Genomic DNA, 19080 nt, shown 5'->3' with positions numbered 1-19080 from the left:
GGTTGTTGTTAAAAAAAAATGTATCATTGTTTTTGCTTGATTTGCCTAATTCTGTGATGGCTAAGGAACTCTTTTGATGACTTTTGTAGGGCTTCATGTCAACAAAAAGCATACAAACAGAAATCAGAAAAAGCAACAAATTTACAAAAAGGTGACAAATGTCTGAGAAAGCCACTAAAACAACAAAAATGAGGAAAAAAGCTACCAAAATGTTATAAAAAAAAAGTGACATGCCGTAACAAAAGCACGTCAATAAAATCTACATGTCTGGCCCTTGATGTGATTCTCTTTTTCCAATGTGGCCCTTAGTGAAAATGAGTTTGACATGGGATCTTATATAGGATATATTTATATCCTCTTGTAATGACAATTACATTATTTAATTTCATTATTTATAAACAATCAATCGTTTCCCTCACCAGGGTTATATAATATAAATGACTTTGTACATCAATTTAATTTGTTTGTGTGGAAAAAAACAACTGATTAACAATAACCATGGACTGTAAGAATCACTTGTGTTCACTGCATGGATGTATTAAGAGAACGGTTCACTGTAGGGCTAGGTGCAGTCGAAAACGGAAGTACAAACAGAGAAATCTCTTGCTTCTGCCTACTCTTAGATGGTTGGTCACATGATTACTCATGATGTACGTGATGATGACGTTAAAACACTTCCTGGTTGAAATGGAATCACACGTGTAGTGTCTACTGCTCTGTTTTTAACTTTGTTTTGATGCAGCCACACCTTGTTATACGATATTAGCGAGATGTTCAGTTAATACATATCCTTGTGCATCTAAAACGGACTATTAATTGGATGCAACTAACACATTTAGAGCATCTTTTCGTTGGAGGCGTCACGCGGATGTAATGTTCTCACTATTTCTTGCCAATGAAGAAGACCTTCTTTAGCTAAGCTACACAATGGCCGGGGTGCCTAATTCTCTAACTCGGACTCCGTCTGATCCCATTGCCGAAGTTGTATCAGCGGAGTCATACCACGCTATCCTGGACACATCCCCTCCGGACTATGTGGAGAAAATATCGCGGTATCTCGAGTCTTCAGTGGGACACCGCAAACAGGATAAAGTATCTAATGGACCGGCAGAAGCAGAAAGGTAAGGGTGTACCTGGACCTCACAACTTCAACTTTCAACTTTATTTAGTCCCCGAAAGGCAATTGGTTTTACAGCAAGGCGTACAATGAAAAACAACATGAATACCAGTGGGCTAGAAGACCAACAAAAGTCACTAGTTACCCACTTTCACCAACTTTGACATTTGCCAGTGTACAAAGCACAGCATCAATGACGTCTAAAATACCAGCCTGTCTTCCATCATAACACACATTGTTTACATCAGAGACATACACATCATCACGTGTCACAATGATGATACAGCTTCTCCCCTAACATGCTCCAGTTTCACTTACTGTATGCAACGTATATAATTGTGTCTCTGCAGTGACTCAGGAGACAGTCTGTTCTTAACTCAGAAGTCCGTACCCGAGGCTGTGAGATCAAGAAGACGACGCCACTACAGCTTGAGATCAACCCCCATATCTCCCAGGGATCTAGAAGAAGAACTGTCTAGAAGTGAAGACAGTCCATCGTCCTCTTCCCACGAAGAATCCAAAACTGACAAAGTGAAGAGAAGAAAGAAATACACACTGCCAAAATACCATTTCCCTTTCCTCCCAAAGCGCAAGTGTAAGCTCGGAAGCACTCTGTTAGCTGTCCAGAACACAAGCCTTCATGTAAGCATAACCAATACCTAAATACACATTTGTTTGCTGGCTGTTGTTGTATAACTTTGCAAATGTTCTTTAGTGCTAAAGTGTTTCTTTTTTTCGCAGCATTATGTGATGGGAGGCTTCTTTAACTGTGTCAGAGAGCTGTGGCAGGGCTATCAAAGAGAGCATCTGGAATCATCTTTACCAACAGTTGACCTGGATGGGCAGGACCTATCGCCATTGTCAGAGTAAGTTTATCTTGAGGGATAAGCATGCTTTGTTGCAGTTACATGTATAATAAAGTAGCCTAGATCCACCAACACCCAATAACAGACTTCTCTATAATCCCCCTATTTTTAAGTACAATTTTAGAGAAACTGGTCTACATAGTCGTTTTCTTAACCACAACAAGCATTTATAAATGTGTCAGTCTAGTTTTCTGGCTTTACATAGTACAGTGACAGCCCTCATAAAAGAAGTTGAGTTCAGGAAATCTAGATGCCATTAAACTTATGTTTTTGGTGCTACTTGATCTGAGTGTGTTTTTATACAGTTGATCACAAAAACGTTAACTGGGTAAGGGTTACAGAGGGAGCACAGTGGTCGGTCTGTAGCCGTTTTTAACAGTTTTGCCTCCGTATCTTTCAGGCAGTTCTTTGTCGCTATAGATTCCAAGTAAAATAACATGTGGTTCCCCAAGGATCAATTTGAGGGCCACTACTGTTTAATCCATACACACGTTAACTCTTGTGGGTGTCATCAGGAGATAAAGTGTTTAATATTTGAAAATGTAAACCTTAAACCAACCTCTTTTCATTAGAACGCTTTATGGCCATTATTTATTTTATTTAATCATTTATTGTATTGTGTTTGTTATATTGTTTTTTCCCCATTTGCACTGTGTTATTACAAGCTTTTCGGTCCCCTGTAAAGCACTTTGAATCACACTAACCCGCATGAAAAGTGCAATGCAAATAAAGTCTGATTCATAATAAAACCCATCTTTTCCGGTATAGAGAAGACGAAGGGAGGTCAGAAGATGAAGACATGAAAGTGGTGGTAAGCAAAGCTGGCTAAAGATCTTGGACCTCATGGGAATTTTTAGTTTGTTGACGTTGGCTATAATCTGTGTGTCCTCCTACAGGAGAGGAAACATTTTGTGGCACCATCAAAAGCAAAGAGCCAACAAACCTGGTGCAAGCAGTTAAAACGACAGAAGAGGAGGGAGGCTAGTAATGCCAGACGAGAAACATCACGAGGAAGACGAACAAAGGTCATACCAGTGTCTTCAGATACAGAGACCCCTGATCACGGGGAGTCTTCTTGCAGAGTTCGGGGCCAGAGGGAGAGGGATGATGAACACGCAACAAGTGACGGAAACTCTACTGCGCAAAATAGAACCCCAAAGACAAAGAGACGCCTCACCCAAGGAAACAAAGCGAGCGAGGAAGAGCTGCGCAACGACAACGATGCTGCCATTTGTGAGCCGCGAAAGCCGCAGAGAAGGCACTCCGCTCGAAAGGGCAGAGAAGCATCCACCGCTGTAACAGAGCCTCAAACTGACGTTTCCCACGTAGAAGATCTGTTCCAGGCAGGACAGGCCAGGGACAGACCTGAAAGCCCGAATCTCCTCCCCAGTCTCTCAGGTCTTACAAGGGACACGAATAATAATGACAGCATATGCAATGAAACCGAGGTAAAAAGGAGGAAAAAGAAGAAAAAGGGACATTGTGAAAGTGTAGACGAAGGAAAGAGCCGGAGTCGGGGAGAGCCATCGGGTCTGCATGCTTGTCTGTCTGTGAACACGGAGGTAGAAGAGACCCCCAGCCTGTCTGAGGATAACAGGGCAGAGACTCCTGCAGCGCAGACTAGTGAGCAGCTGGAATCGAATGAAAACAATGGGATGGAGAACGAGTCCCGTGATGATAAAATACTGAGACAGGAGGAGAGAGACCTGCCCGATTCAAAACACAAGAGGAAGAAGAGAAAAAAGAATAAGTCTTCAGCAGATGTTAGGCAGGAAGATGATGGAAACTTGGAGTCTGATGTGAGAGCGGAGGATTCTGTATTTTCAGTGAGCTGTAACATTGAGGATGGTGGCGAGGAGAAGAAGAAGAAGAAGAAGAAGAAAAAGAGGAGAAGTGGTGAGGATGTTAAGCATTTACAGTCTGGCGCCGTTGCCGAACCCCTAAATGACGATGCTGAGAAACAGAAGAAGAAGAAAAAAAGGAAAAAAGAAAAGGAGCTTGTAGTTACAGAGCAATGTGAGGAGGAGGAGGCGGCATCGAATAGGACTTTAGATTCGCCGCCAAGAGAACAATTAGAGGAATCAGGGAATTGTTTGGAAAATGCCGCAGCTTCTCAAGAAACCTCCGAGTCCAGTTATGTCAAAAGGAAAAAGCACAAAAAGAAGCGACAGTCCTCCTCTAATTATGCTACTCAAGATGGAGAAGAGGGTGTAGATGTGAGCTTTTGTATGGATGATTCTGTAACTTTAGCTAAAGGTTCAGGGCAGTCTCTGAAAAAGAAGAAGAAAACTATCTTTGAGGGGTTACATATCTCTTACACTCCTGAAGAAAATCAAAACAATTTAAATGATACCCAGAATACAAAGGAGGGTCTTGAAGCTCAAAATGCTGAAATGGTGACTAAGAAAAAGAAAATTGGTAAAATATTGAGCAGGAACGTATCCGAAGACACAGTGGCGCAAGGCGACGATTCTGTGTCTGTGCAGGAAAAGGAAAAGAAGAGGACCTCGTCCTTCCTCGTTGCTGACGCAGAGGAAAACGATGCGCAGGCACATGGGGAACAAAACTCTCGTGTCTGGGGGGCAGAAAACCCCGTCGTCAGCGCTGGTGACTTGGAGCAACTTAATGACGGGGTCACGAAGAGGAAGAGGAAGATGTCGGTAGAGCAGCACAGTGTGGATTTCGAGTATCCAAACGAAACATGTCCGAGTGCTTTGCTTGAACTCACTGACACAAGATTGGAAAGTAAAGCTGATGCGGGACTTTCTCCAACTGAAGGGGCTGTGGTGTCGAAAAAGAAGAAGAAAACAAAGTGCGAAGACGAGCCATGCCACTTGATACCAGAGGGTCCTCCAACTGCCACTGAAGATGCTGAATCACTTAGATCTACACTGAACACCTGTGGGCCAGTTTCTCACAAGAAAAAAGGCAAACGTGGTCGCAGTGCTGAAACGCCTCATGATAGCGGTGCTTGTGACCAGGCGACCAAGGAAACTCTGAGTCTGGTCGAACGTGCTTCAGCATCTCCAGAGACACTTCAAAATCGGGCATTAAATGATACGGCCGTCAAGAAAAAGAAGAAAAAAATTAAATCCACCGATAAGGTTTTGCTCGAGGGGAAATCGTTGGCCGAGTCTGCTGAGTTAGAGCCCAGACGAAACAAAAAGAAGGAAAGAAATAAGCAATCAACCGTCCCCAGTATCACATTCAGCAGCCCCGTCGTATCTGAGACGTCGCTCTCAAAATTGGAAATGTCGTCTTCAGACAATATCATGAAAACCAAGCAAAGAAAGGTCAAGCGGAGACTGCTTAATCCAAGTGAGGACTTCTTTACAGACTGCTAGTATGAAGTTGCCGATTGGCTGAATTGTAGATGGATAAACAACTATCTAAAATGATGCCCTCTATCTTTTTTTAGATGGATTGAGTGAAAAAGGGACAGTTCAGTTTTGAATGTATTTTGTTTTGTATCAAAGCATTTTACTGACAAAGTTCTCAACCTTTTTGGTTTTGACGGACTGAGCAAAATAACGACGCACCATAATGATTAGTTTTTCTTTCTTTTTGTAAATAAAGCTCCTGAATATGAACGTAACGGTATTTGAAGGACCATGTCACAAGTTTATAAATTAAAACTACATTAAACGAGTGTAATCAATTTGTTTGTGATCATTCTTGAATGTGAAACAAAACCCCAGAAATGACTTGAATCAGTTTTGAATGTTTTTAATTTTAACCGCATTGTTAAATCAAATCTGAACACCAAGCCTGCCACCTAATGGCCATTTGGCCCATTCGCTGTCTGACAGTTGGGGGAAGTTGTATCTTTCCTTATCCTTGCCCATGTTTTGCCCTGCACCTTTAGTAGAGATGATAGACCTTTCCCTTTGATGATTTGAAAAAATTAATGGTTAGGTTAAACACTGTTCAAACAAAGTCTGACAAACCCTAACCTTGTTCTGTTAAGATTAAAATGGTTTATGATGATCATAATCCGTTTTATTGCCAAGTAGGTTTGCACACGCAAGGATTTTGTCTTGAAAATGTGGTGCACATAGTAACAATAAACACTGCAAAAGTCTAGAGAAATTAAAATAGAAAATATATGTAAAGATTATGGTTAAATAGTTTTGTGTTTTTGGAAAGGTCAGTGTTTTACTGTAAGGAGACATTTCCAACCTGTGCCCTTTTCATTTCAAATGAGCTGGTAGTTTTAGTGACTGTCAGTGTTTGTTATAGCTGGAACAAAGTGCACCGTAGGTAACCATTCATGGGGTTAAAAGGTAACACAGTACCACTGCTTTAGGTAAAACATTTCCAAGAATGTTTTTTCAAGAAAGTAGGTATGATCTCTGGAATGTATTATTAGTATAATTTGTGATTATGTTTTGTGTTTTTGGCAGACTAACATGCTAAATACTTTCTGTTTTGCAAAGTTCGGATGTGTCCTAAAGTTTAAAAAAAAATCATCCTACTTGTCCGTTCCTATCTATCTGCATTTCGGAATGCTATAAATGTAATAAGGGGAATCAATGACATTCAATCACCTCTAGGAACAGTAACACTGTTACTGTATTTTAGGTACTAAAAACGTGTTTCAGTCCTAGTCTGCTGCGTAACGTAGGGTGTAGCAGTACATATCATGGAATGGACTTTGCGGGAAGAAAAAAAGAAAAAGCTGTATTTTCAGTTTTGGATTTGTAAATTATATTTCCGCTGGCATTTTGTATTTCTTAAATATGTCAAATGGCTTTATTTTGAAGGCCTTGACCGGAAGTACTGTATCCCGACAAGTCTATTGTCAGTACCCGATCCGGATTGTGCAGGTGGAACGGATCGGGTACTGACATCTACCTGTTAATGAAACATTGTTTTGATTACATTTTATTTTGGAAGAACGTCACCGGAAACGAGTAGTTCGTCTTTTCCCTGAGTGTGGTGTGACAGCGATAGGTAAACAAAAGGGAGGAACCTTGTTAACAGAGTTTTGGTTTTGCCTGCTACTGGAGATGTCGTGCACAGCTCACTTTACGCACGGTGACTGAACACAAGCCAGGGGGCACGTTACGTAAGCGCGCAGCCACAGCAGGCATTTAAACAGTGAGGCTGCGAAGCTCCAGCTGTAAACTTTCCCTCTGCTCCGCCAGCGTGTCTTCGTCCAGACGACATACTTTCTTACCATCCAGACATGTCTTCTTCTTCTTGCAACAACAGCGCGTGTTTGAACGAGGCCAGGAGAGTCGCTATTTTTGGAGGGACTCACGGAAACGAGATGTCAGGCGTGACGCTTGTCAACCTGTGGGTGAAGAACAGCGCCGAGATACAGAGAAAGGGGGTCGAGACCAAACCTTTTATCACCAACCCGAAGGCTGTGGAGAAGTGCACCAGATATGTGGACACGGACCTGAACCGAGCCTTCACCCCAGAAAACCTCAGGTAAACACAGCTGGCATGTAGGCTACAGGGTCGCTGCTGGATCTGGATGTTGTTGTTGTTGTTGTTGTTGTTGTTCATGGCTGCTGTCACACATGTTGAATGGGAACTTTTCATGGCAAAGATCCACAAAACAGATTCTCATTTAACAACAGGCTCCATATGTGATTTTACTGATTATACGGCCCGAGCACTGACAACGTCGGGGGGGGGATGCCCTATTACCGAGATCAAAAAGTGGCTGGTCCGCCGCTGTGGTGCGTGAGCCGATCCCCTGGCGGCACCGGCCGCTAACTACACCGACCTGTAGGCTACCACAGTGGCTGACCAACAGCCCCTACGGCTATTGAAGTCGCTATATGTTTTTTTTTGTTATTTAGCCAAATGATTTGCAATTTTGAGAGGTTAAAGGTGATCGGAAAGTTCTGAAACTATACACACCTGAGAAGTGGTGAAAATGGACATCTGGTAGGGTGCTTGGGTGTGGCAAATTGGCTCGATAGCGCCCCCTACAACCTTTCAATGAAGTAGGCTAGCCCTCACAGTTTCACCTGGATGTATGGAATTTGGTAGGCATATGTCCATACTTACAAAAAAGCCTGTTGCAGCCATAACTTAATGCATTGTAGCCTAATTTAATGTAGGCCTACTCCTACAGAATTGACCCAGTTGATTTAAAAATTGCTCAGTACATTTTGAACTTTTACATTTCCATCTAGTGCCACGAAACAGGAAGTGGTTTAACTAGACCGTGCATTTTCCATAGTATCCATAGTATACAGTTTCCATTCTGCCTAAATCCCGTGCGTGACACGTGACATGTCCTCTTCCTAGTGTTTAAAACAGATCCACCTCAAAAGTGTTAAGGAAGACCCTGATGATGCTTCAGGAAGTTGTAACTCGAATGTACATTGTCGAATCTGGGTCCGCTTATTGCTGCTTGCACCTTTAACTAAGTCACGGCATGCTTACAGCTTTAATCAGATTTGGGATTTTCTGTTTAAAAAAACTCATGACAGGTGCTTATGTAAATTATGACATTGTATGAACGGTAAATGTTCTTGTTGTGACTCAAATCAAGGATCTAATTGGAGTTCGATGTTGGATCATTAAAGATCTGTTAATGGAAATGTGTTGGAAAATGCATTATTAAATGAAACAAAATAAAACTTTATTGACATCTGTGTGCTCTGCCAGACAAATGGGGGTAATATCATAATCTCTTGCTTAGAGAATGTATAACAATAGAATGAAAAACAACAGTATTAAGGCAAATGGACTGCATTTATATAGTGGATGGATTAAATGGAAGAAAGAGGTTACGCTAAATTAAAGCATGGCTTGTAAAATAGGATTTACACAGTTCTCTTCTAGCAATTCCTACAGTAAAACATATATATCGAACTGTTATTATCTCAGGCAGTGTGTAGTCTATGTGTGTTTACCATCAGCCATATCCCCCCCCCCTTGCCACTAAAAGCAGAGCAGCGTGTCCCCTCCTCCCCAGACTTGAGCCTACTGTCAGCCAGCAGGAAAAACGTGAGCAAAACGTGACCGAGCTGCAAGTGAATTAAGATTAGTCCCTCTTTGTGTGCATTATAGCGGAAGATGAAGTCTTACGCAAACGCTGGCTCATATAGTCGGTGTGCATGAACACACACAGCAGTGGTTGAATGATAACATTGTATATCACTATAACAACATTCCCAAGGTTATTGTGTTTCTGGAACCTAGGGGAAGTTGTAATTCTTGTAGTCTTATCACCATCGTAATTTTTTTATATGGGCTAAATCTTGGCCTTTTATTCAAAATCCCCTGTTATGAGAATATTGGCATGTGCTTTTAGATAGTGAGTATATACAGTTGAGTGACAATACATGTGTTTAATATTATTATTATTATTATTATTATTATTATTACAGAATTCCTTATGACGTATACCATATTTTACATATAGTTTTATTTGTGATATTTTCAAGTTCTGTTGTAATGTTTCCCTTTTAAAATGTTTTACGTTGATTTACTGAAATGATGGTAGAAGCTCAAATCCTACTGTATGGGGGAAGTTACTGTTACTGCCTCATCCTGCACATTTTAAATGACCTTTTAAAGATCTTGTTAAACCCATACGGTTTGGCTTCTCTGAAGGCAACACATAAGAAGATTAACCATGTGGACACTCTTTCTAAAAACAGCTCATGGTGTCTTTTTCTCCAATTTAAATAGACTGACAGCTCTGCTTTTCCTAACATGTACTGCCTGTGGGTCCTCTCAGCTGAGACCACTTCATCAGCTGTAGTTCACACTGTGCTTGTGTACTAATGTCCTGCCAGTCCGGACAATGCCAGGTTTTTGTTGAAAATGGGGTCTAAAGAGCCGATGTGAGGGAGGTGAGACAATATGCACAGCAGAGGTGCTATTCTACAGTAGATTGGAGAATGTCCTAGACCAGTGGTTATTCTGAAATGCTTTAAAAGAGCTAAGAGACAAAAAGGGCAGCTCTCATTCTCTGCTCAAAACGTGTAGAACGTCTGTCTGGGGTGGGAGAGGGGGGAAAGCAAGTTCAGCCTGGCAATGCAACAAATCTCTCAAGGATCCTTTAGAGCAGACATGCAAGACTTGGAGAAGGTGGCTTCAGTTTCTTCTTAACACTCTCAAAGGGGGCCCCTGTCCAGCTGAATCCAACTTTTGTATGCCAATGTAGAATTACTTAATGGCTGCCACGACTAATTACACATTAACAGATGGATCATGGCAATTATCAAGGCATCATCTGCCGTAATTAATGGTTTACTGTTATCCACATGTGAGGAACTGTAGTAAATACAAACCCTACGTTCAACACAGACACAGGAAATTCTTGTTTTATTTTCTGGCTTTTGCTCTCACAGTGTTAACTTGGTAATCATAGATATTTTTCCGCTATGGCCAAAAGATAGGTGGAAGGGTTACAGGGCATGTAGGACAAGTAGACTCCTGTAACTTATTAACCAGCTTCAGAGCTCATTGCTCCTTCAGCAGAATTGTCTGTGTGTGTGTGTGTGTGTGTGTGTGTGTGTGTGTGTGTGTGTGTGTGTGTGTGTGTGTGTGTGTGTGTGTGTGTGTGTGTGTGTGTGTGTGTGTGTGTGTGTGTGTGTGTGTGTGTGTGTGTGTGTGTGTGTGTGTGTGTGTGTGTGTGTGTGTGTGTGTGTGTGTGTGTGTGTGTGTGTGTGTGTGTGTGTGTGTGTGTCCCCTGCAGTGCCCCGGGAGGCGATAACCTGCCCTACGAGGTGCAGAGAGCCCAGGAGATCAACAGGATATTCGGACCCAAAGAAAGCCCAGATGCTTACGATGTTATCTTTGACCTCCACAACACAACGTCCAACATGGGCTGCACTCTGATCCTGGAGAGCTCCAAAGACCATTTCAATCTGCAGATGATGCACTACATCAAGGTGACAGCCTCGAAGAGCACATTTTAAAAAATTTAAACTTTACGGCACACACAGAGTGAAAGGTGTCTCTGGTGTCTCATCATTGTGTGTGCTTAAAAGTAAATGTTTAACTCGAATGTCTCCCTGAAAAGGTTCGGTTAACCTATGTTGATAATATAATCATCAGTTTACCTTTTACGTGTTAAACAAACTCATTTAAAAGATCAACCATCCAAATACACCGGCCTGTTTGCGTTACTCATTATCTGCCCGTCTGTGCCTGAGAAGACACCTGCTTTTTTTGTTTCATATACAAGCGTTAAAGATGGTGTATAGTATTTCAAACACGGCATTTTTGTTTTAAAACACATTTGAATAATTACTATAAAACCATACAAAGCCAAAATCAAGAAAAGATGACACATTAACCACAATATTTAAGACCCTACAACAGCATAATAACAAAATAGACCCACTATAAACCAATGAACATATGTATAAATGACAATACCATAAGCCCATCTTACACGTCTTTCCACAGCACTGAGCTGCTTAGGAGCCCTCCAGAAAGGGCAGCTACCTTTCCCATTTTCTAGTGTAGACATCCAATCTGGAGAACCATAAATATGACATATTTAAAAATGCCGCCACCCTAGCCATCTCACAAGCCCCCTCCTGGGTTGACGGCACCCCTTCATTCTTCCATCCTCTTTAAGGTCCCATGGCATGAACGTTTCTCTTTATGAGGTTTTTTAACATTAATATGAGTTCCCCCAGCCTGCCTATGGTCCCCCAGTGGCTAGAAATGGTGATAGGTGTAAACCGAGCCCTGGGTATCCTGCTCTGCCTTTGAGAAAATGAAAGCTCAGATGGTCCGATCTGGAATCTTCTCCTTATGAGGTCACAAGGAGCAAGGTTACCTCCCCTTTCTCTGCTTTGCCCACCCAGAGAATTTGGCCCACCTATGAGAGAGAGAAAGCTCATTGTGGGACTGGCTCTAGTGGCTGTAATTCTGCACCAAGGCTGAATTTCAGGAAAGAGACTTCAGATACAGTACTAGGGGAACACTAAGGTCTATATAAAAGAGACTTCAGATACAGTATTAGGGGAACACTAAGGTCTATATAAAAGAGACTTCAGATACAGTATTAGGGGAACACTAAGGTCTATATAAAAGAGACTTCAGATACAGTATTAGGGGACCACTAAGGTCTATATAAAAGAGACTTCAGATACAGTATTAGGGGACCACTAAGGTCTATATAAAAGAGACTTCAGATACAGTATTAGGGGACCACTAAGGTCTATATAAAAGCATCCAAAGAGCACCATGTCATGGGACCTTTAAAATAATCTGTCTGGCTATCATTAAACTAGTCTGGACCCAGTTTCTTATATGCTTATCTGTTCCGCTTAGGATTGACCAATCTCCCAGAACATCCAACATAGGTTATCATGTATCCCGGTCCAAAATTCCTGGACTTTATCACAGGACCATAGGACATGAAGTAATTGGCCAACCTCTGTCTTACATTGCCAACAATTTGGTGTGTCTTTCAGACCACGTCAAAAAAATCTGGAGGTAGTCCAATAGAAGCAATGCATAATCTTGAACTGGAAGAGGCGCACTCTCACATCACGTGACATAGTTTTAATATTCCTACAAATGATATCCCTCTTCTTGCTTTTCAACACAAAACGAAGGCACACAGAGCAACACCAGAGAGGCAAAGAGCAGCCAAAAGCAACATACTCTTTGTGAAAATGAGATATAGAGGAATATGATTTTATCTTTAAAAAAAAACAAGCAAATGCTACACAGAGATACATAGATAGAAGATTGACCTTAGAAATGGCGACTCAGCTCCCCCACTGAGTAGAAATGGCGACTCAGCTCCCCCACTGATTCAGAGACGTGAGTCAAAACAAATCGGAACAAAGAATCTACTATTATTTGAACCATCAATCGGGCTTAAGCTCAGCAGGTCATAGTTGAACTTTTTTGTATCCATTAGGCTGACGAGGAAGGCCCACAATGCTAATTAGGGAGACAAGAAATAGAATTGTTGTGCTGAAAATGATTTTGTGTGGCCAGGATAGCTCAGTCGGTAGAGTGGGCGCACATATACAGAGGGTCGTGCCTCGACACAGAGGGTCTAGGGTTCGGGTCCGACCTGGGACGATTCCCTGCATGTCTTCCCCCTCTCTCTCCCACTTTCATTGCTTTCCTGTCATTGAAGGCGGAAATGCCCCAAAAGATAATCTTTAAAAAAAGGAAAATGAATTTGTGCATTTACTTTACCAAGACAAACCACTGACGTAAACTTGATTGATGCATGTGGTCATTGTGTGTGTTTGTCTGTCTGTTTGTTATTGTATGTGTTTGCACATTTGCTCCGACGTGAGTTGGTGCAGATTTAATTTTCCGTACCGTCGAGCAGAGCCCTGAAGCTCACGGTTAGGTTTGTCTAAGGCAGCGTTGGCTGATGAAGTGTAGCGTATGACTGTGTTGAGGTGTGTTGTAATCTGCAACTGAGATCTTGCTGTTGTGTTGCAGAAAGCCATTGCTCCAGCCAGTTGTCTTGTTCTGCTGAATGAACATCCTCTTTTGAAATATTCCACTTCACGCTCTGTTGCCAAGCACCCTGTTGGTGAGTCTCTCAAGTCCAGCCAAATTGCTCTGTGGACAATGGACACTATTTCAAATACATTCCCTCAGTAGGTGGATAATAGTTTAACCTTTGCATATGTGGCTTCTGATTGTTTCATTGCAGGTCTGGAAGTGGGTCCTCAGCCCCAAGGTGTTTTGAGGAGCAACATCTTTGAAGCTATGAGGGTAATACTGAAACATGCCCTGGACTTCATCGAACTGTTTAATGAAGGTACAGTAGGGCAGGCATGCCATAGCAGCGTAGAATTTGAAACTATAACACACCATATTTATATGGCATTCATCAACAGGTCCAAAGATGTGGAAGGATTATGCCAAAGCAGTTGAGATTAAGGCAAACATAATTCTTAAAGTTTACAGGAAATGCTATAGTGTATTAAAGTGTCCCTAAAATTCTGACTCGGGGACGACTAATACTGTGATTCATATGTTGTTATCTAATAGAATAAGAATATATATTTTTTTTTCTGTCAGCCTTCCTGTTTGTCGGCATCATCTTGACGAGAAACATTTTGTGACAAAACGCCCATGGGTGGCAGTCTGATTCATGCAGATGTACCTACCTACACTCCGAGATCACAATGATCTCTAAATATATCAGCATCTGGCTCATCCCGCCTCCGCTCTGCCCCTTCTCTTCCCAAAGGCACGGAACAGTGTTTGCAATGTTTAGGCGCAAGGCAACTTTTTCCTTCCTCTTTTTACGTAAACAAGCTGTCTGTGCCAAGTGTGAGCTGCAGTCGGTTGGTTTCCCCTGCCTGGCCTGCTGTTGAATGGCCTGCTTGTTGTTGGAGTCTGGCTGCCAATGGTGTGGTAATCTTCTGTCGTGGGGCCGCACTGGTGCTGATGAATGCCCAGGCTTGGTGATGAATCGGTGTCCCTGCACTTTGAAGCTGAGCAGCATGAAGAAACAACTCGTTTAGCTATAAGAGATTGAATTGCTGTTACAGTTGAAAATGACTTGCTCTGTAGAATAACAATCCCTGAGATCCAGTGAGGAAACTTTTGGACATTTGTCATTTTTTTTTTTTTTTTTTGCTCTGTGCTGCCACTTGCATATCAATACAGCTTAGTGGTCTTTATCTTTAGCGGTAAAGCTACTTACATAATGTCCAAGCTCTGCCCGAAAAGCACTGCACATCCTGTTCCTGATCTTGAAAAAGGCCGATTTGGCACTGTGTGGAACCTTCCAGCTTCTTGTTCAACAGACTTTAGCAGAGTACTATGTATAATGTAGCTATACAGTATATGAGATTAACTATACAGACACTTTAAAATCACACAGCAACAACCATCCATAGATTGATTATGCTTGGTAATTGTTTTTTGAATATTTACTTCCACATAAAAAATAAATAAATTAAACTTTAAAACAAAAATTTATTTTTAATTCGTCCCATACAATACGCGTAGAATGTAATGAAATCCTAAGTATTCGGAGAAGTGGACAGAAGTGGACTAGCTATTACATACAGCATCCTGGGATCAACTTGGGGTTCAGTGTCCTGCTCAGGGACACTTTGACATGTGGCCAGAGGAGCCTGGGATCCAACCGCCAATCTTGTGGTTGTGAGTGGGGGGGGGACCGAGACACAAGCCAAAAAATCTGAGTCCTTCAGTCTGTACACTTCATGCTAATGTTGGTTATGAAGCACAACCAAGTAGTTTCTTTCCACTGTTTAATTTTTTACAGTATACATAATTTTTCACATCACCTCAAAGTGGCCCACTTTTCTGTTATTGTTTCTTGTATTTTTATTTATATTTAATTTTTTCTGTTATTTGCCTTTCTAGCATCATGGCCCTATGGATGGTGATGTCGGTCTGTTAGTCTGTCAGTCCACCACTTTGGGGATATTGATAAATATCTCAACAACTACTGATTGGGGCTGCCATGAAAATATGTCCCCATGCATACTGACTTTGGTGTCAGATATAAATTTGCCCAAATGATAATTCCCAATGATTTTGGTGATCTCCTGACTTTTTTTTCCGCTAGCGGCACCAGCAGGTTTCAAATATCCTGTGAATTATCTCAACATCTACTTTACAGATTAAGATTACATTTTGTACAGCCATTCTCTGGTGATCCCCTGACTTTTCCCTCAAGCACAATTTAAGTCAAGTGTTTAATTATATTTATGATTAAAATACATGTCCATCAGCTGTACTTTGTGTTTAGTTCTAATAAGCAAATGTTAGCATGCTAGCGTGCTAAACTAAGATTGTGAACATGGTAAACATTATAGTTCCTTAGCATCAGCATGTTAGCATTATCATTGGGAGCATGTTATCATGCTGACGTCAGCATTGACAGCCTCACTGGTCTTGGTTTTATGGTTTTGTTCTTAATGATTGTCTTTTTTTTTTTTTTTTTTTTTAAACAACTGAAAGTACTAAGAGTTTTTTTCTTCCACCAAGTGGATCAGGCGCCATGTATCTGAGGCTTAACTGACTTCTTCAGCATGCATTGCAGAAAGCCACATAATCTTAATGTTCTGATTAAGACTTTCTCAATCCAATTTCCTCTGTGGAGCAGTGGGGTATCCATAGCTGATATTTTTGAAAATTGCTCATTTCATGACCTACAAAAAAAATCTGTCAGGGAGCACATTCTTTTTGTTTTTCCAATTACCTGCTGCCATGACAGCCTGCAGAGTGAGTCCCATGGACAGGGAATGTAGGAACCCATCGTTTGTTTAGTGTTATTTCAGAGAGCGAGCGAGAGAGAGATCCCAAGGCATTGTCTCGTATATGTACATTGATATATATTGAAGTCTTCTAACTCAGGTCTTGTTTGGAACTCGGTTTGGCGGAGCACATTTTTGACATGTCATCTCAAACATAAATATATACACTTCAAATCCATGCACAGAATGTATTTTTCTTCTTGTAGACTACATTTAATGAGGGTCAGGTCAAAAATAGACTGCAGGTTTTGCTCCTTGGATAAAAATGGTACTTATGTTCACATGAAGGGAGGTTTCTAGCCAGGAACCTGGGGAAAACCTTGATTCCTCTTTTGAATCAGTTGAGAAGTGCATTCTTATCTGGGATCACAGCAGACAGGAGCTTGTTTAGTTTTTTTCCCCTTCTCTTTGTTAGCTTAGATTGTTTTTATCTCACCTTTTTTTAATTTTTAGCCAGAATTGTATCAGGATTCAGATTTGCCTTTTGGGACATAATTGTGTATTTTTATACATTATTAAGACGCATATTCCATCAGTGTCCTCCTTTTTTTTGGAATACATGATTGTCCAGGATGCTTACAATATTGGGGATGTTGTTTTCTGTGTTTTGTTCAGGCATGGAGTTCCCTCCCTGTACAGTGGAAGCTTTCCGGGTCTTGGAGAGGATTGACTACCCCAGGGATGCCAATGGAAACATCATTGCCATGGTGCACCCCAATCTGCAGGTAAAAGTTTGAATAGTCGGGAACCCGGGCAGCTCAGTTGGTAGAGCGTGCGCCCATATATAGAGGTTTACTCCTTGACCCAGTGGTCGTGGGTTTGACTCCGACCTGCGGCCCTTTGCTGCATGTCGTTCCTCCTCCTCTCTTTCCCCTTTCATGTCTTCATCTGTCCTGTCAAAATAAAGGCCAAAAAAATGATCTTAAAAAAATTGGAATAGTCTGAATTACAGCTGCCTTCACTGCCCATATATCTGACTTATTGAACCTGTAAACATGAGTTATTATGAAAGAGGAAATGAGACATCTTTGGTGAATGTGAGAATATATTATTTTAGTTCAAGCAATGTACTCAAGTTACTTTCCCCCGTGGTTATTGCTTGTTGTTTCAGGACTGTGACTGGGAACCGCTGAACCCCGGTGACCCTATGTTCCAAACATTTGATGGAAAGACCATCCGCTACCATGGCTCGGGCACCGTTTATCCCACTTTTATTAATGAGGCAGCCTATTATGAAAAACAACAGGCATTTGTAACCACCAGGCGAGAAGCCTTGGTAGCGAGTGCCATCAGAAAAATATGAAAACTGCTTCGTAAGGCTAACAGCGATCACTATTATGTGTTAGCCACACAAAAACAAGAATCTGTGTATAGATTTTGCACTTTGTTCTGTTAGCAAATGACAGACTTTCCTCACATAATGGCTAGATACCATCTTTTACACACTGATTTAGTTTTCTATGCATTTACTATCAGAAAATCTATTAACTATGCAAAGAACATTTGTGGAGGTTTTGCAATGAGTCACTGTGGAAGTCTTTGATGTGAAGACTGGTATATTGCTGTGGTAAGTATTTATGATACTGTTATTTAAAAACAAATATTTACATTAAATCAACTAAGTTTTATAATATTAAAGGCCAGGCCTAATCATTGATGGCTTATGAATCATTATACATCAGTCTTTAAGTTTCTTACTACTGCTCAGGATGGCCATTTTGGATCATAACCTGCAACTTTTGACTGTAGTTGTTTGTCTTCTTGAAAATATATTTGTAACGTCTATGGGAGGGTGTTTGTGGCCTTTGATACTACCTACCTGTGACTCCAGTGGTTGCATCTGTGGTGCTGTCCTATTGTTGCCTTAATCGAGATTACAGAGAAGAAAAAAAAAAGCACAACAAATTTGGAGTGGAATTTGTGGATTATATGTGTTGGATAAGAAGATATTATTTTGATAAGAAATTGTGTATGTTCTGTTCTCCTAAACAAATGGGATGCAATTTGAAACATGTTTTATAATAATATATTTGTGTCTATTTTGATATAATTGCACCGTATGTTTGGTTTTAAGTGATGTACAGGACTCGTTGAATCTTTGAAAGCACATGTACTTTCTTACAATTTGTACGTCCTTGTTGTGTCAAAGTGTATCGCTGTGGTCTTATTGTAATTCCTCTCTCAATTAGCAATATATTTTGTAGCTATATATATATATTAGTACGTTCACTGTCCTTGAAGTCCTGTGGAAATGATCCAATCAATAAATATAGTACTATGCTATACTGTGCTATTTTATTGTTTGTAGCTGTGTTGTTTGACCCGTCATGCTTGTTTTGTCATGTAGTGTAGCACCTGCAGCCACAAGAGGGCAGCACATACCCACTGATAGAAGTCCTCTCCATCAAAATCAAAAGAACTTGATTCGTCCCGTGAGGGAACTTCATTTGTGGTCAGGCACATTCAGAAACCACATACAACAATATATAGTCAATAATCATACCTGAGAATAAGTCAATATTTCAATATTGGGGGTGGCAGTAGCTCAGTCTGTAGGGAGGTGGGTTGGCAACCGGATGGGTCGCTGGTTCAAGTCCTAATACGGACCAAAGTATGGTGGTGGACTGGTTAGCTGGAAAAGTGCCAGTTCACCTCCTGGGAACTGGCAAGGCACTAAACCCCCAACTGCCTGTGAAAGCAGCAGCCCCCTCACTCAGACATCTCTTCATTAGTCCAGATACTGAGCGTGTGTGTGTGTGTGTGTATATCAGGCCTGTGTTTAGTGTGTGTTCTAACAACAGAGTGAAAACATTGTAATTTCCTTTGCGGATTTAATAAAGTATAAATTATTATTAGTATTATACTAAAAACTAAAAAACCTGAGGGTAGG

At 41.2% G+C, this 19080-nt stretch overlaps 2 protein-coding genes across 2 annotated transcripts; both read left to right on the top strand.

Moving 5' to 3' along the window:
• Nucleotides 1-654: 654 nt before the first annotated feature.
• Nucleotides 655-5639, top strand: pho (phoenix). Its single transcript, XM_028596308.1, has 5 exons — nt 655-1121; nt 1468-1759; nt 1859-1983; nt 2752-2794; nt 2880-5639. The coding sequence occupies exons 1-5, from the start codon at nt 928-930 to the stop codon at nt 5325-5327; spliced, it is 3102 nt and encodes a 1033-aa protein (XP_028452109.1). The 5' UTR covers nt 655-927; the 3' UTR covers nt 5328-5639.
• Nucleotides 5640-6668: 1029 nt separating this feature from the next.
• Nucleotides 6669-18438, top strand: aspa (aspartoacylase). The gene is made up of 6 exons (XM_028595656.1): nt 6669-7419; nt 10655-10850; nt 13387-13480; nt 13604-13711; nt 16806-16915; nt 17302-18438. The coding sequence occupies exons 1-6, from the start codon at nt 7172-7174 to the stop codon at nt 17491-17493; spliced, it is 948 nt and encodes a 315-aa protein (XP_028451457.1). The 5' UTR covers nt 6669-7171; the 3' UTR covers nt 17494-18438.
• The last annotated feature ends 642 nt before the right edge of the window (nt 18439-19080 follow it).

This window comes from Perca flavescens, chromosome 13 (genome assembly GCF_004354835.1).
Source record: "Perca flavescens isolate YP-PL-M2 chromosome 13, PFLA_1.0, whole genome shotgun sequence".
Taxonomy (NCBI): domain Eukaryota; kingdom Metazoa; phylum Chordata; class Actinopteri; order Perciformes; family Percidae; genus Perca; species Perca flavescens.
The sequence above is the reverse complement of the archived record's forward strand: the minus strand, read 5'-3'. Positions and strand labels throughout refer to the sequence as shown.

Excerpts from the sequence above, each read along its gene's own strand:
- pho (XM_028596308.1), top strand. The coding sequence starts at position 928 with ATGGCCGGGGTGCCTAATTCTCTAACTCGGACTCCGTCTGATCCCATT. Across the intron at positions 1,760-1,858 it reads TCCAGAACACAAGCCTTCAT|CATTATGTGATGGGAGGCTT; the intron begins GTAAGCATAACC and ends TTTTTTTCGCAG. Across the intron at positions 1,984-2,751 it reads GACCTATCGCCATTGTCAGA|AGAAGACGAAGGGAGGTCAG; the intron begins GTAAGTTTATCT and ends TTTCCGGTATAG.
- aspa (XM_028595656.1), top strand. The coding sequence starts at position 7,172 with ATGTCTTCTTCTTCTTGCAACAACAGCGCGTGTTTGAACGAGGCCAGG. Across the intron at positions 13,481-13,603 it reads TGTTGCCAAGCACCCTGTTG|GTCTGGAAGTGGGTCCTCAG; the intron begins GTGAGTCTCTCA and ends GTTTCATTGCAG. Across the intron at positions 13,712-16,805 it reads CATCGAACTGTTTAATGAAG|GCATGGAGTTCCCTCCCTGT; the intron begins GTACAGTAGGGC and ends TGTTTTGTTCAG.